At 30.2% G+C, this 14,466-nt stretch overlaps 2 protein-coding genes across 2 annotated transcripts; one reads left to right on the top strand and one right to left on the bottom strand.

Annotated features, from left to right (window-relative positions):
• Positions 1 to 3,354: 3,354 nt before the first annotated feature.
• On the top strand, positions 3,355 to 5,771 carry HELRODRAFT_159347 (hypothetical protein; the record flags this gene model as incomplete). Its single annotated transcript, XM_009011237.1, has 2 exons — positions 3,355 to 3,562; positions 5,668 to 5,771. The coding sequence occupies 2 exons, from the start codon at positions 3,355 to 3,357 to the stop codon at positions 5,769 to 5,771; spliced, it is 312 nt and encodes a 103-aa protein (XP_009009485.1).
• Positions 5,772 to 9,100: 3,329 nt separating this feature from the next.
• On the bottom strand, positions 9,101 to 14,287 carry HELRODRAFT_186335 (hypothetical protein). The gene is made up of 12 exons (XM_009011236.1): positions 14,181 to 14,287; positions 13,303 to 13,478; positions 12,774 to 12,843; positions 12,504 to 12,562; positions 12,316 to 12,432; positions 11,796 to 11,943; positions 11,419 to 11,478; positions 11,035 to 11,153; positions 10,700 to 10,802; positions 10,333 to 10,430; positions 10,079 to 10,233; positions 9,101 to 9,696 (listed from the first exon to the last, which is right to left on the bottom strand). The coding sequence occupies exons 1-12, from the start codon at positions 14,194 to 14,196 to the stop codon at positions 9,615 to 9,617; spliced, it is 1,203 nt and encodes a 400-aa protein (XP_009009484.1). The 5' UTR covers positions 14,197 to 14,287; the 3' UTR covers positions 9,101 to 9,614.
• Between the last annotated feature and the right edge of the window lie 179 nt (positions 14,288 to 14,466).

Raw genomic sequence — 14,466 nt, 5'->3', positions numbered from 1 at the left:
TAGTTGATGAAAAGTCAAACGATACAACGTTACAATTAAATTGAATGAAAACCCGATGTTTTTCCAATATCTAACGTGTGGATAAGCAAGTGCTTGCAATCTGCCTCTGCATTATAACGCAGAAGCATGAATGTTAGCAATCCGACACTAATGTTTTACATTCAATCTAACATTTTTAATATAACATCATATTGAATGAATGTAAAACACAGAATGCCTGTCTGTGTAATTATTACTTCTGTTTCAACACGTGAATATATACAATTATGTTTATTTACCACTAATCGAATGCGATAATAATAAGTTGATTGCAGAATTTCATAGACTCTTATTACATCAATCCAACTTTTTCGTGTTTATTGTACAAGAAAATGATATGGTGATATTTAACTCCCAAGCTTTCTCTCTTTTTCTCTATTATCTCTCTTTTTTTCTTTTTCTCTTTTTCTTTCTCTCTCTTTTGTTTCTCTCTCTCTTTTTTTTCTCTTGTTTCGATTTATCCAACTTTTTCATTTAAAGTCTCTCTCTCTCTTTCTCTCTCTCTCTCTCTCTCTTTCTCTCTCTCTCTCCCTCATTTGACTGACCGGCGTTTTACTGTCAATATCTCTTATTTTTGAATTATTTTTCTTAGTCTTCCATCTTTTTCTTTCTTTTTTCTTTCATGTCTGTCTATCCTTGCCTATTCTAGTATGTAAGATAAATATTTCATTATAGTCTAGCGGATAAATGATATTGTATTTCAGGGATGTGCACATACATTAATTTGCGGGGCTATGAATATAAGAATTCATATTATTGTCAACTATTTTAGGAATAATTTCGTGTGTGTGTGTGTGTGTGTGTTTGTTTATGTGAGTGTGTATGTTTATGTGAGTGTGAACAAGTGTGATTACTACGGCGTGATGGCTCACTGGTTAAAGGCGCCTGGTCTTGTTATTGCAATAACTGGGTTCGAATACAAGGAGATCCCCACCTATCATATGCAATCTGTATGATGCGTAGTTTGTACACTTATTCATATACGCAGTGTGTGTTTGTTGTTGAAACCTCTGAAGCCAATGCAAAACAGAGAGTAAACTTTAACCTTTAACATATATATATATATATATATATATATATATATATATTTATATATATATATATATATACATATTAGGATTTAGACCATATTCGATACGGTTTTTAAGAAAATCAAACGCGTTAATACAATTATTATATTTATACATTAATTTTTCAAGTTTTCTAATTTCTAATTTTGTTATAGATATTTAATTTATTAAGTAAAAAACTAAAATTATTATTGTTCATGTTTATTAAAATAAATAATTGCAGAAAGCTTTTTCGATATAAAATATATTATCATCAGTGCAAAATATTTTAAATAATAACGAAAATTACTGTTTATAAACAAATGACGTCATACCGTATAACTTAATTTTAAGCGCGAAACGATTTTGAAAATACTATTATTAATTATTATATACTATATATTTAACATATTGATAAAATTAACTTAAAATTATTTACATTGATATATATTAGAATTAAACAAAATAAATTAAAATTAAAATTTTAAAATTGCTGAAAAAACGACCTTAAAGTAAATCAACAAATAAAAAACAAAAATCAGCCATACCATCATACTACAATATTCATGTTTCCAAGTTTATATTATTATCATTGTTATTGTTATTATTATTATTATTACTATTGTTGTTGTAGTTGTTGTAGTTGCTGTTTTTATTGTTGTTATTATCATTATTATTACTATTGTTGTTGTTATTGTTGCTGCTGCTGTTGTTATTGTTGTTGCTGTTGTTATTGTTGCAACAAACTTGAAAAATTAATGTATGTATATATATATATATATATATATACATCTGTTAATGTTAATGTTTATACATTATATATATATATATATAATTATTAATTTAAAATTTAAAAATCTTACAGTCAAAAAATAATATTATGCAGGGAAATCTCTTGCCTATGCAAAAGATTTACCTGACGCAGCATTTCTGTAGTTACGTACCCCCACTGTAAAGAGGGATTGCCCCGTTAAGAATCTGTTACATTTATATATCTTTGGAGAAATAATTTCTAACTTTGAGGAAATAAATTTTCCATTGCAAAACTGAATAAATAAAATGTCTTCGTAAAAAACTTTTTAGAATTACTTGATGCTGATTTTTTTTATAATTCTTTAACTCCAATAGTTTAGAAACTTCAGCTGTTCCTTTTGATAATTTAAAACTTATTGGGGAAACATCAAAATGATAATAATAACAACAAAAATAATAATAACAATAATAATAATAGAAATAATAGTACAAATGTATTACATGTAATAATAAACTCATTACCAAGAGAAATGATGATGATGATAATGAAGATGGCGTTGATGATGATGATGATGATGATGGCGTTGATGATGATGAAGACGATGATGACAACGACGACGATGAAAAAAATAATTAAAAAAAAAATAAATTTTAAACAAAGACCAAACAACCGAATTACTTAAATTGCTTTTCAATGGCGGGTTTGGGACCACCTTCTTCACAGAAAACTTATGTAAATATTTTTCTGTAAAAATTCAAAATTACAGACGGAAAATTGTAATAAATTACCAAAACAAATTACATGTCCCACCTTGAAGCGTTGCCAATAGAAGCAGATTTTTCAGATTTTCATGAATTTTTTCGCTTTCACTTTTTCACTTAACTCATCGGCGCAATTAGCATTTGTTAGGAGGATTATTTATTTGTATGTTTATATATTCATCTTTATTTATGAATATATCTTTTTGTATTTTTGTATATTTGGCTTTGTGTGTAATAAAAATTATTTTTTTTATTTATGTATGTTCGTAAATCCTAATTTCGTTAGTCATCTTGTTTGCAGTTGTTTATTAAGTATTTTTTTAAGGATTTTTCATACTTTAACAACTTTTCATGAAATTTAAAACAGCAAGACATGTTTATAAACAACTGCGATTTTTCATTTAAGTTGAGTTGTTTATCTGTTTTAAATGAATATTTTTAAAAAAATGTTATTATGAATAAAGTACAACAAAATTTTAATTTTCGTTTTTGAATTAAAACTTGAATAGTGAAACATTAATGATTTTTCTGATAACTAACCTTGAAAAATTATGAGTAACACTCACCTTAACACTTTTGTTAAATCAGTCATTCAGTTACCATTATTTAAGCTTTAATACTCTTCTTTCAATTATTTGATTTCTATATTTCTACATGTTCTAAATTTTATCCTTTTTTATACAGTTTCTCATTAATAAGTACTGACAAAAAAATGCGTTAAAGCCTCAGAATAAAAATTTGTTAAAAAAAAATGCACATCTTCCAGGTTTGCTTCATTAAACTTTCATCATCTTTCTTAAGTTTCTTAGACTCGAATATGACAAAAAAGATTCCCGCCTATCACATGTTTCGTTTGGCACGTATTCATGTACATATTGTTGAATCCTCTGAACTTTGGAAGAGTGTAATTGACCTTTTAACCTTTGATGAAGAAGTGATACAACCGAAACATGTGACAGGTGAGAAAAATTACTTTCAATTGATGATCAATACAAAGATAATGATGATGAGGATGTGATATGATTTAATGGTAAAAACGATAACTATAGTAACACTGACAGATGGTGATGATGGTTGTCTATCAAAATACTAGCATGCTCACAACATGATTAAACTTCAAATTCGTAAGCATACATGCATAAAAACTTTTTATTAAAAAACTTGAAATGTGCGTAAAATTTGATGCATTTAATTAAGCAATCGTCTTCATTAACACGCAAGGGAAAAATATAAAAATTAGTTAAAAAACGTGTCTATAAAAAGTGAACACACGCACACACTAACACACACACACACACACGCACACACACACACACACATAAACACACACGTATATAAATGCGATCACAAGAACGTTCTTTGTAATCTCTTTTCATTGTCATCATTTAACATTATGCTTATTATGCTTCCTATTTGGTTTATTCATTGGTCTTCTACCATTTGTTTTTGCATCATTTTCTCCCCGCTGTATTTTCATCTCATTACAAATGTATTGTTTTTGGTTTCTGATATTTATTTGCATTAGTCACAATTGATTTTTTTCTTTATTAGAATAATTTGTGACACATTCAAAACATTTTAAATTATAAAACGTTATAATGTTTTTGGTGAGAGATGTGTAATCATTCACAAGCTGCTATCACGTGGTGCTATCAGTTAGCACAATAAAATGTAGACATAAAAATGTTGAAAAAATTATTTTATATTATAGTGAATAATTGAATTTTCCAATTTGTCAAACAAACAACTTTTTCAGTTGTATCAAAGATTTTAGGTGTGAATAAATGTTATAGTTTGTTCCATAACTGGAGTGTATTATTTTCAACATTTTATGATTATTTAAAAATATTTCCAAATAAGTTAGCATTTTAATCGCACAAAAATTGAATGTAAAAATAAATAAAACTTGTAAAAACGCGTTGAGTACTTTGCACCTGCTGGCAAGTGTTTCGCTTTGCAGATTTTTTCATTTTGTTCCAGAAAACATGAATTTCGATCTTTTAAAAATTTCAAATTGCATTTAAAAACATACTTTTTCTTCATATTTTAACTAAAATTTTGTTTTAACTTCCTACGTTTTGTTTATGTGGTGTCAAACAGTGGTTAATAAAGAAAATTTCATTGATGTAGAAATGAATTTAAAGTTGCTGCACGGAAATCAGATTAATTTCAACTTTAAAATGTGTGTATTGATAGGAATGGACCTTATTATGCTAATGTGAAAAACTATGTGACTAATAAAACATATACTGATATCAAATGTCTGAATATTTGATTAATTAAATAGGACATCTACTGGGAACGCTTAAATGTATTTATTATAAAAGAGTTCATATTCCATTTCACACAAATTGAATATACATGAATGAGACATCCGTACGCATTACAATTTGTTCATTCATAATCTTCATATCCATCCAACATACAGGCAAACACAGACTGACATGAAAACAGTTGAAATGAAAAAAATTATCCGTCTGCTGGATGGAAACATTTTTCAAGTAACACACAATTTCGTGGCGTGCAAATGCAATAAATTTTCTGGCTGATGGAGGAAAGAATAAAATAACGAACGCATGAAATGGAAAAAACTCAATAACGAATGCATGGAAAGATACGTTTTTGTAATGTTCGCAAATATTACCAATTTTAAAACATTTTCAGACAAATCAATTAATTTAAACAACTAAAGCGCCGGTTCAAACATTTCAACATGGAACGCATTTGTTTTAACAATTGAAAATTTTGGGTAATACTGCATACGTTTGTTGGATGGAAATAATATTTTCCAGCAATGAAAATAATCAGGTTGTTTTAATAGATTAGATACCATGTAGAGCAAGACAATCATGGATGTTGTGGATTATACGCAATCCAACTTTATTACCAGGAAGTGAAGCCATAGTAAGAACGACAAGCATCATCGTCCTTTGGTCAATACCCTGCAGGGAAAAAAACATTTTGTGCTTTATATTTTTGACAACTTGCTCTGTAAAATGTTGACTTTTTAAAAATAACTGGCAGATATATTAATGAAAACACACCCGCCTCATTGTGTTAAAAGGTACCAGACCCTTTAACCTATTAGCTAAGATGTTCTACATTGAGGCTGCAGTGATCAGATTCGAACGCAAAGAGATTCTCGACCATCACGTGCTTTGTGTCTGATGCGATGATTCAAGCGTTTCTATGTACAGTGCGTTTGATGTTGATACTTCTGAAAATTATTGAAAAATACTACTACTACTACTATAATAATAATAATAATAACCGAATAAATAGTAAGACCAGGAGACCGCATAAAACATACTTTATCTTATTATATGTCCCCAAATATGACAGAATATGTCTGTATATTTGCATGTGTGCGTGTTTGTATGTGTATATGTGCGCGTGTTCTTGTGCATTTATGTGTTTGTGTGTGTCTGTGTGTATATGCAGTTTGGTTTATGAATGTTTTACAAATAAGTCAATGTTTATAGATTAATTCAAGTGTTTTTATTACGCTTGGATGTTTAAAAAAAATAATTTCCTTTAAATTAATAATTAAATAAAAATAAAGAGTTTTCAAACAAATATGAATTAAATATTCAAAAATTTCCAGTGCATAGTGTATGGTCGTTGGCAGCTCTCCATTTGGAGATGTTATCATTGATTGAGGTTAGGAAGGAGGTGGTGAGATATAAATGTGTGGGAAAATGGAATTGGTGATGAAGTAAATACGAATTTCAATTTCGGTAACATGTACTCACACGTATCTCAATCTCAATTCCAATTCTGATTTCAAGTGCAAAAAATTTAGCAAAATATAAAATGTTGAGTTATTTTCATTTCAAAGTGTACTAGAAATCATGAACTAATTTCAATCTTCCAACAAAACTTCATCATAAAAAGTAACTTTGAATTCAGAGTAAAAGATATTGAGATAAATTTATTGAAGTTTAGCGTACGTAAACTTGCATAAACAACTCTCAAAAATACGCACGATTGTAGGTACGTAGGAAAGTTGGTTTGGCGATGCGTACAAAATATAAGTGTGTTTGCAAGCAAGACATGTTCGACTGCATAAACAGCAGAATCTCCATGTCATTGTAAGCCATTGAGTTTGATTAATAGAGCAGTTTTAAACTTTGTTGAATGCATGCATTAGCGTACGTGATAGTTCAACTCCTTTCCTATTTTCGGAGCGTACAAAATCCTAGTATCATAAATTCTAACTTTTTATTGAATTCTAAATGTGTATACAAAAAATTAATTCAACTTGATTGATTTGATAACTAAGTGCTCTATGCATTTGTTTCATTTGATTTTATATTGAGCGTATCTTATTTATTCTTTTCTTCGATATTTTTTAATTAGTTTATTTAACGAGGGTGAGGGCGGACACCATAGTCTACTAATTCATTTTTTAGCAAAACAAAACTAACTGGTGTTGCAATTTTTGAGCTGAAATGATTTTGAATTTATCGAACGACATAACATCAGCAAATAAATAAAAAAACATTATAACCACCTAACGCGAAAAATAAGTTGAGGATGTGGAAAGAAGTGAAAAATGATGAAGAACCGCTACATTCGTCCTTACAACATACTTCTTCATTGATTGCCAGCTGATGGACGTTAATGTTCCTGAAGAGATAAAAAATGATTTATGCAGCTGTTTGCCTAACAGACTGCACGAATAAAAAGCAAAATGAAGTGTTCTGTTTTCGACTTGCGGTTCAACAAAATTTCTCATTGCTAGGGCGGTGATTAAGTGACGCAATTATAGATGTTGTTAGATGTTGTAAAAAAAATTATTTTCTTTTGTTTCTGATGATGTCATTATTTTCTCAAGCGTCTAAAAACAACAAAAACACGGTCATAATTTAGTACAAACTTTCAAGTTTTGTTCTGTATAAAATAGGAAAATTATGATAATGGTTAAAACTAACAACTCAAATCTCGAACTCAAATAAATTTTTTAGTTTTTTCGTTTTGATTACTTTGAAAAAATCTCTGCCGAAAGAAATGTTAATTAAATAACTTAATTCAAAATATCTCTTTTGATCCTTAATTGTTTGTAACAAATTGGAAATAAATAATTTAATTAATTTTAAAAAGATTAAAAAATCTAGATAGCAAAGCAGGCTATACTCGTGAGATTGTCGCTGTAGAGACAAGAGTATCGTTGCTCAACCGCAATGTCATATAAATGCTGATAATTATAGTCTAAATTGAAAAATATTGTCTTGCTTGTTACCCATAGCTAACCCTTGTACTAATTTTGAATTCATTTCATCTGTAATTCAACGAGAAATAACTAAGCGTAAATAGATAAAATGGCTATACATTCACATTGTACCAGAGATTATTTATTTTCTTTTATTCAAGTGTTTGTTTGTAATCGAGCTCTCGTTCTCCTGTCGTTTATGTCAGAGTAAATACCACTGACACATATTTCATCGTGTGCGATCAGCCAACACGAGTCGATGGATATATTTACCATTTATTGCATTCGTATAGTTGTGAGTGTGTGTTTGGTGTATCTTACTGGCATTCAGATTACTAATAAAATTAGAAATTTCAGTTTTACTTCAAGTTTGAATAGTCTTTTTGTCGTTAAACTTACCAGGTTGTAGGCACACCATTTAATTTTTTGAAATTAAAAATATAAAACTAAATTCATTGTTTATAATTGAGGGCGTCACGTTATTTCACCTCTACATATTTTTCAATCCCAATTTTAAACAAAACATGGTACTACAAAAATGTATTCGGTTTTATTTTACTTACTAAATGTTTATGAAAACTAACATCTTTGTTATCATTACTTGTAATATTGTTATACATATTGTTAATACTCACCAGCAAACCGGTGCACAATTTTCAGGGTAGGAGTGTTTTGTCATTAAACAAGCCTGCCCTAGAAGAAATTTTCAACCTTCCAAGCCTATGTTTATCTAAATTGGTTATTCACATGTTAACACGTGTTACAACCCCATAAAAAGTTCCAAATTAACAAAAATAAAACAATCAACAAATAAAGAAATAAAACTAATGATCTATTTGAAGGACTTCAGTCACTGGACTATATAACGTAAAAACACAAATATATACTCTAAGGAAATTTATATGAAAAGCTAAAAGGAATGGCGACCTTGATATTTTTTGGTCATCCGGGCTTAGTCGTTTAAATAACCGAGTGTCTGGGTCCGAAACATTGCCCCAACTAAATGTCAATTCGGAAATGTTAAGAGACTGTTCCCAATTTGGAATCTTATTACATTCCATAATCAAATCAATATAGCCAATTATGAAAATGGTTCATCTTTTTTTTACTGACCACAATCTCCGCACACAAAAAAAAAACAGTGAATATTAGAGACAACAAGCGTGTCTGCTTTTCCTCGTGACCCTCCCACGCCGTTATCTTAAAGGAACTGAATTGAACCAAGTTTCGTCTAAAAAGTTCTTTAGGCCAGGAAAAATGGAAAAAACATCAAAAAAAAATAAATACACTAACAATAATAAATTCATTTATTGGTTTGAATGAAAAAAAAGAGAAAATAAAATATGCACGTTAATAATTAGAATAAATTATTTAAAAGGACTTCAAAAGGGAAGCAACTTGTTGCATGATTTGCATCTGCAAATGTTGGTTAGAAGACCAAGAGGAACAGTAGCCAAATTCATTTTTGTACATTTCAGAACTATTGCTTGATCGTTGGCGGCTGAAAAAACAAACACCCGACGGAGATGCAACTTCGTGACGATGATAGTAATAAAAAATATGGTAAATATAATATTGACAAGGTTTTTATAAAAAATAATGATAATAAAATATAATATAATAATTAATAAAAAATAATTTTTTCGGTTAAAAAGCCTCGGAGCATAACGCAAAAAAATTAATAAGTTCCTTAGTCTCATTCCATAACAAAAAATGAAAACTACAGACACGATTTAAAATTTAATTAACTTTACAAAATAAAAACTCTAAAAGAAATTAAAAAAAATGTTATAAAAGTATTAAACAGCTTCGACGAGCATGGCAATTCCCTGACCGCCCCCTATGCAGGCTGCTCCCAAACCATATTTGGCCTTCAAGAATCTGTGAAACGAAAAAAAATGCGAAAATATTAAAAAAAATTATTTTCAATGAGTTATAGAATATAAATTACATTTACATGAACTTAATATAATATTCAGTCAAATGGTTTTGAATTTTTTTAATGATAAAATTCATCTCTATGGAATGTTTCTTTATAACGAAACATAAGTGTTTTAGATTAAATGAATTTGTAAAATTGTGAATATTACCATTTCCATTATGAAATTAATACACATCTAAAAGAGAATCAAAGAAAAGTGTTTACACAAAATTCAAGCCGATAAAAATAAATATGCTAAGCTGAAATAATGAACCCCTAATGGGAAATTTCAATTGCAACAAACATACAACACACAATCACGCCTCTGGCAATTCAATGTACCTGAGATGATGGACCAAGTGGCCGATGATTCGGTTGCCTGAAGCCCCTACAGGGTGGCCCATGGCAATAGCCCCTCCATTCACGTTCGTCTTCTCTCTGTTCAGTTTCAGGTGCTTCTCCACCGCAAGGTACTGACTTGCAAAGGCTTCGTTAATCTGGAAGAATGGAACGTGTGTGTGGTGTGTGTTTGTATGTGTGGTGTGTGTGTGTGTGTGCACCTAACCATATCAGCACTATCGTCATCGGCATCGTACCTCAATCAAATCCATTTCGTATAGCTTCCTGTTTGTTTTCTTCATGAGGTGTTCAATGGCCGTCACTGGCCCGATTCCCATCAAGTGCGGGTCACAACCTTATAGGCAAGATGCATCATGTCATCATATACGTACCACCAATGAAAAAATAATATAACATGAATGTTTTCAAGCAAAGCTCAAAAAATATCAAATATAAAATTATTCTAAATAATTTAAAAAAAATTTTTAACTTGAAAAATAATGGCCCAGATGCAACTAGATATATACACACATGCGCACACACGCAAACACACACGCACGCACGCACACACACCCACGTAAACACACACGCACACACACACACGTAAACACACATTCAACTAACCAACGATGGAGTATCCAACCATTCGAGCGAGAGGCTTGATGTTGTACTTGACACATGCATCTTCTGTCGCTAGGATGACGCAGGACGCTCCATCGCCTATGCCCTGATGATGATGATGACGATGACGACGATAATAACAATGTTAAGACGATGATAAGATGATGACGACGACAATGATGATAATGACAATTAGGGTGATGTTTACGATGACGGCGAAAATCATGATGGCTGTGATGTGTGAAGTAAGATAAGATAGACACAATTATTAAAACACAAATGAGTGACGAGAATGGCGATAAGAATGAGGACGTGGAATAACAAGGGAGGATACAGACGGAAGCGTTTGCAGCAGTGACAGTTCCATTCTTCTTGAAGACAGAGGGTAGGGAAGCGATGGACTCCAATGTTGTGTTGGGCTTCGGGTGTTCATCGACATCCATCAACTCCTCTTTACCTGTGTCGTATGTTGGTAGTGGAGATGTAGATGAGATTACAACACATTTGATTCAATTAATAATTAATTACTAACATAATCCATAACTAACGTTATTGAGTTTTTGATAGAATCTAGCTACATCTTGAATTATCAATGTTGAGAAAATTTTTATTTTCAAAACAAACGTGAAATATAGAGAATATGCAATCCAACTCTATATGAATAAGATCAAATATAAAAAATAATACAGTAAAATAAATTGAATCTGAAGCCTCTGAGCAACCTTTTTTCGTTTTGATGGTGACTGGCTCAATTTCTTTCTTGAAGTAACCAGCGTCGAAAGCTGGAAAAAAATTTTTTAATAAACAATATAACTTACCATGTCCATAATAATTTCTTTGTAGATTAAAAACGTTTCATTAAAATCAATGTGACAAAATTGTACAGCACTAATGGAATCACATTTGAATGAATTAAATCACAAACTGAAAAGCAAGATAACACAATGAAAAACCTATTTAACCTCCACAACTTAGATTTGCTTGAATATTTTGGAGCAAGAACAAAACAATCATGAACCACAATGCAGAGAGAAACAGCAAACCAACAAAAGAAATACAACAATGCAACAGCAACAACAACAACACAACAATTGAGTACCGGCTTTCCATCTCTTCTGACTGAGCACAGCATACTCGTCAGCCTGCTCCCTTGTTATGCCATACTTCTCCGCCAGATTTTCAGCCGTCACGCCCATAGGCTTGTTGATGTAGCTATCAGTTAAAAGGGTCCACAGTGTATCTTCCAGCTGGTTCGTGTTCATTTCATTTCGTTACTTGTTTGTTCATTCAATCACACATGTGTTGTTTGTTGTTTATAAACGTTTATGTCTTGACCGTTCGTACAACAATGTATATTTTTGGCACGCACATTGTTTCATCTTTAATTTATCAAGGTATAATTGTATTTATCCAGTGGACAGATGAATATAATGACAGCTAAACAGAAGACTCATTTATACAAGTTAATCATTTTTTAAACTGTAAGGTTACTTTTAAAAAAAAGTTGCAAACAAATTTGGCATGAATTAATTAATGAAACAAAAAAATAAAAGGAAACACAACGGAATGAAATAAAACACAACAGAATAAAATAAAACAAAAAGACAAAAGATGCCAACCACAGGATGAACTCCATACTTGACTCCAAACCTGAAACCCCTGACGGCGTGAGGTGCCATGCTCATGTTCTCTGCCCCGCCCGTGATCACTACCTCATTCTCGCCCAACGACAAGCCCTGAAGAAAAATTATAAAAGATGAAAAAAATTGTAGACAAAAAAAATTTGAAATATGTTTTGAATGAGAACCTGACTAGCAGTTATTATGGATTGGAATCCCGAACCACACAAACGATTCACAGTTAAGCCTGTTACATGATTATATTTTTAAATTGCTATAAATAAAATATCAAAAAAATTTAACCATATAAATGAAAGCTAAAATTTGAAAAAAATAGCTCACAGAATTTGCTTACAAATTTAGAAAAAGCAGATAAATAATTAATGATGAATCAATGATGAATTAATAATCAGTAAAATAATTTTCAAAATGGTCGCAAGCAGAAGTGGTGAACGAACCAGGAGATGTGATGGGAATGCCTGCCTTTATGCCAATGTGTCGACTGATGTACGCTGAATCACTTGCTGTCTGATTGGTCAAACAACATCATACCAAAAACATTAAACATTTATTTTAAAATGTGTATCTACATTGAAATATTACATATAATAAAACTGATTGATAAAACAAAAACCAAGTAAAACAAAATGAAAAGATAATAAAAAACAGAAAATATAATGAGCAAAAAATAGCATAAACATCAAAATGCACTTCCATCAACCCTTCCTACATAGCTCCTCTTTCTTAACATCATTTTGATAATTTTTTTTCATTGATTCAATCTAATAGCTCACCTCACTACACACAAAGTTAATGAATAAAAATTGGACCATGTATTTTTCCAACATTTACACTTTGACTGTATAAATTTTACCTTTAATTTATACATTCAGTATACAAAATTAAAAAAAATTAACTACAAATTATACAACAAAGAAATAATGAAAAATAAATATGAACATGTAGAGAGCATTGAATTCGACAAACCTGCCCTGCATTTCCAATAACAGTGAACGAAACCCAGTCGGCATTGATCCTCCCTGCCTTCATGGCAGCCTTCACCGCAACCTCCTGCAGTTGTGTTGGTGTCAAGTTCTTCAACTTACCTCCGAAAGTTCCAAACGGAGTTCGCTTTGCAGCAACAATGAAAATACCTTTTGGAACTTGTTAGGAATATAATACATTTTATAAATTTTACTACATCCATCTAACTTAGTAGCCGGTAACTTGTCAATCATTTATCATTTACAACCCACAAGAACTAAAATGTTTTGAAGATTATTTAAAATAGCAGAATGTGTGTAGTTTCAATTAATAAAATTCAAATATTCACTGCAAACAAAACAAAAAACATATTTTCAACAAAATTTCAAATCAATAAATAAATTAATGGTTGTTTTAATATTTGATAAATTTTAAGCAAAATGCAAAATTAGGGAAATAACGCCAATCAATGCATATACAAAATTTACAGGTAATGTAAATTTTTGAACTAAAGTTCATGTCAAGTCAAATGAAGGTCAATATGAGGCCATCATCATATTTATAAAAAAATTTAAACCATTTTACACTATTTTTAAGAACAAAAATGTAAAAATGAAAAGAGTTGAATTTTAAAACCAAAATTTTCATAAAATTATGATGTTTTAGAAAAATTTATTACAAGATTAAAATAATTTTTTGCCCAGAAAAGAAAAAAATATCCAAATTGTTTTCATTTTTTCTAGCAACATTTTTGCCAAACAAAATACATGACACTCAAAAAAAGTACACAGAAATCAAATAAAATTTTACTTTAAACATAATTGTTAAATTTGGATTACTAAACTTTACTAAAACTAAAATAAACCAATAAAAATAAATACTTCTTGTAATAGCCATGATTGCCTGCTGATTGCCCTTTAACAAAAAACAAACTAGATTGAACGTTCTAAAAGTGGATTGAGATAACAAGATTGATTTTTTTTGCTACTGGCCTACTTCTTCGAATGAGAAGTTTATAATGGTTTCATATACTATACTGTTCGAAAGGAATCTGGATTGAAAAAATGTAGAATAAATCTAAATCTACCTACAGAATTTGACTTTAGAAATATTTCAGCCTCTGTTTATAAACGTCTTTTAAATGTTGAAATAACGTACACACGTCAT

Source organism: Helobdella robusta (assembly GCF_000326865.2).
Source record: "Helobdella robusta unplaced genomic scaffold HELROscaffold_1, whole genome shotgun sequence".
Classification (NCBI taxonomy): domain Eukaryota; kingdom Metazoa; phylum Annelida; class Clitellata; order Rhynchobdellida; family Glossiphoniidae; genus Helobdella; species Helobdella robusta.
This window is presented reverse-complemented; position numbering and strand designations above follow the sequence as displayed.

Bases quoted from the DNA above. Each gene is read 5' to 3' on its own strand.
- HELRODRAFT_186335 (XM_009011236.1), bottom strand. The intron at 12,844-13,302 runs GTTTGTCGAATT...TTGACCAATCAG, and splicing joins TTATTGGAAATGCAGGGCAG to ACAGCAAGTGATTCAGCGTA. The intron at 10,431-10,699 runs GTTAGTTGAATG...CTTGCCTATAAG, and splicing joins GGTTGGATACTCCATCGTTG to GTTGTGACCCGCACTTGATG.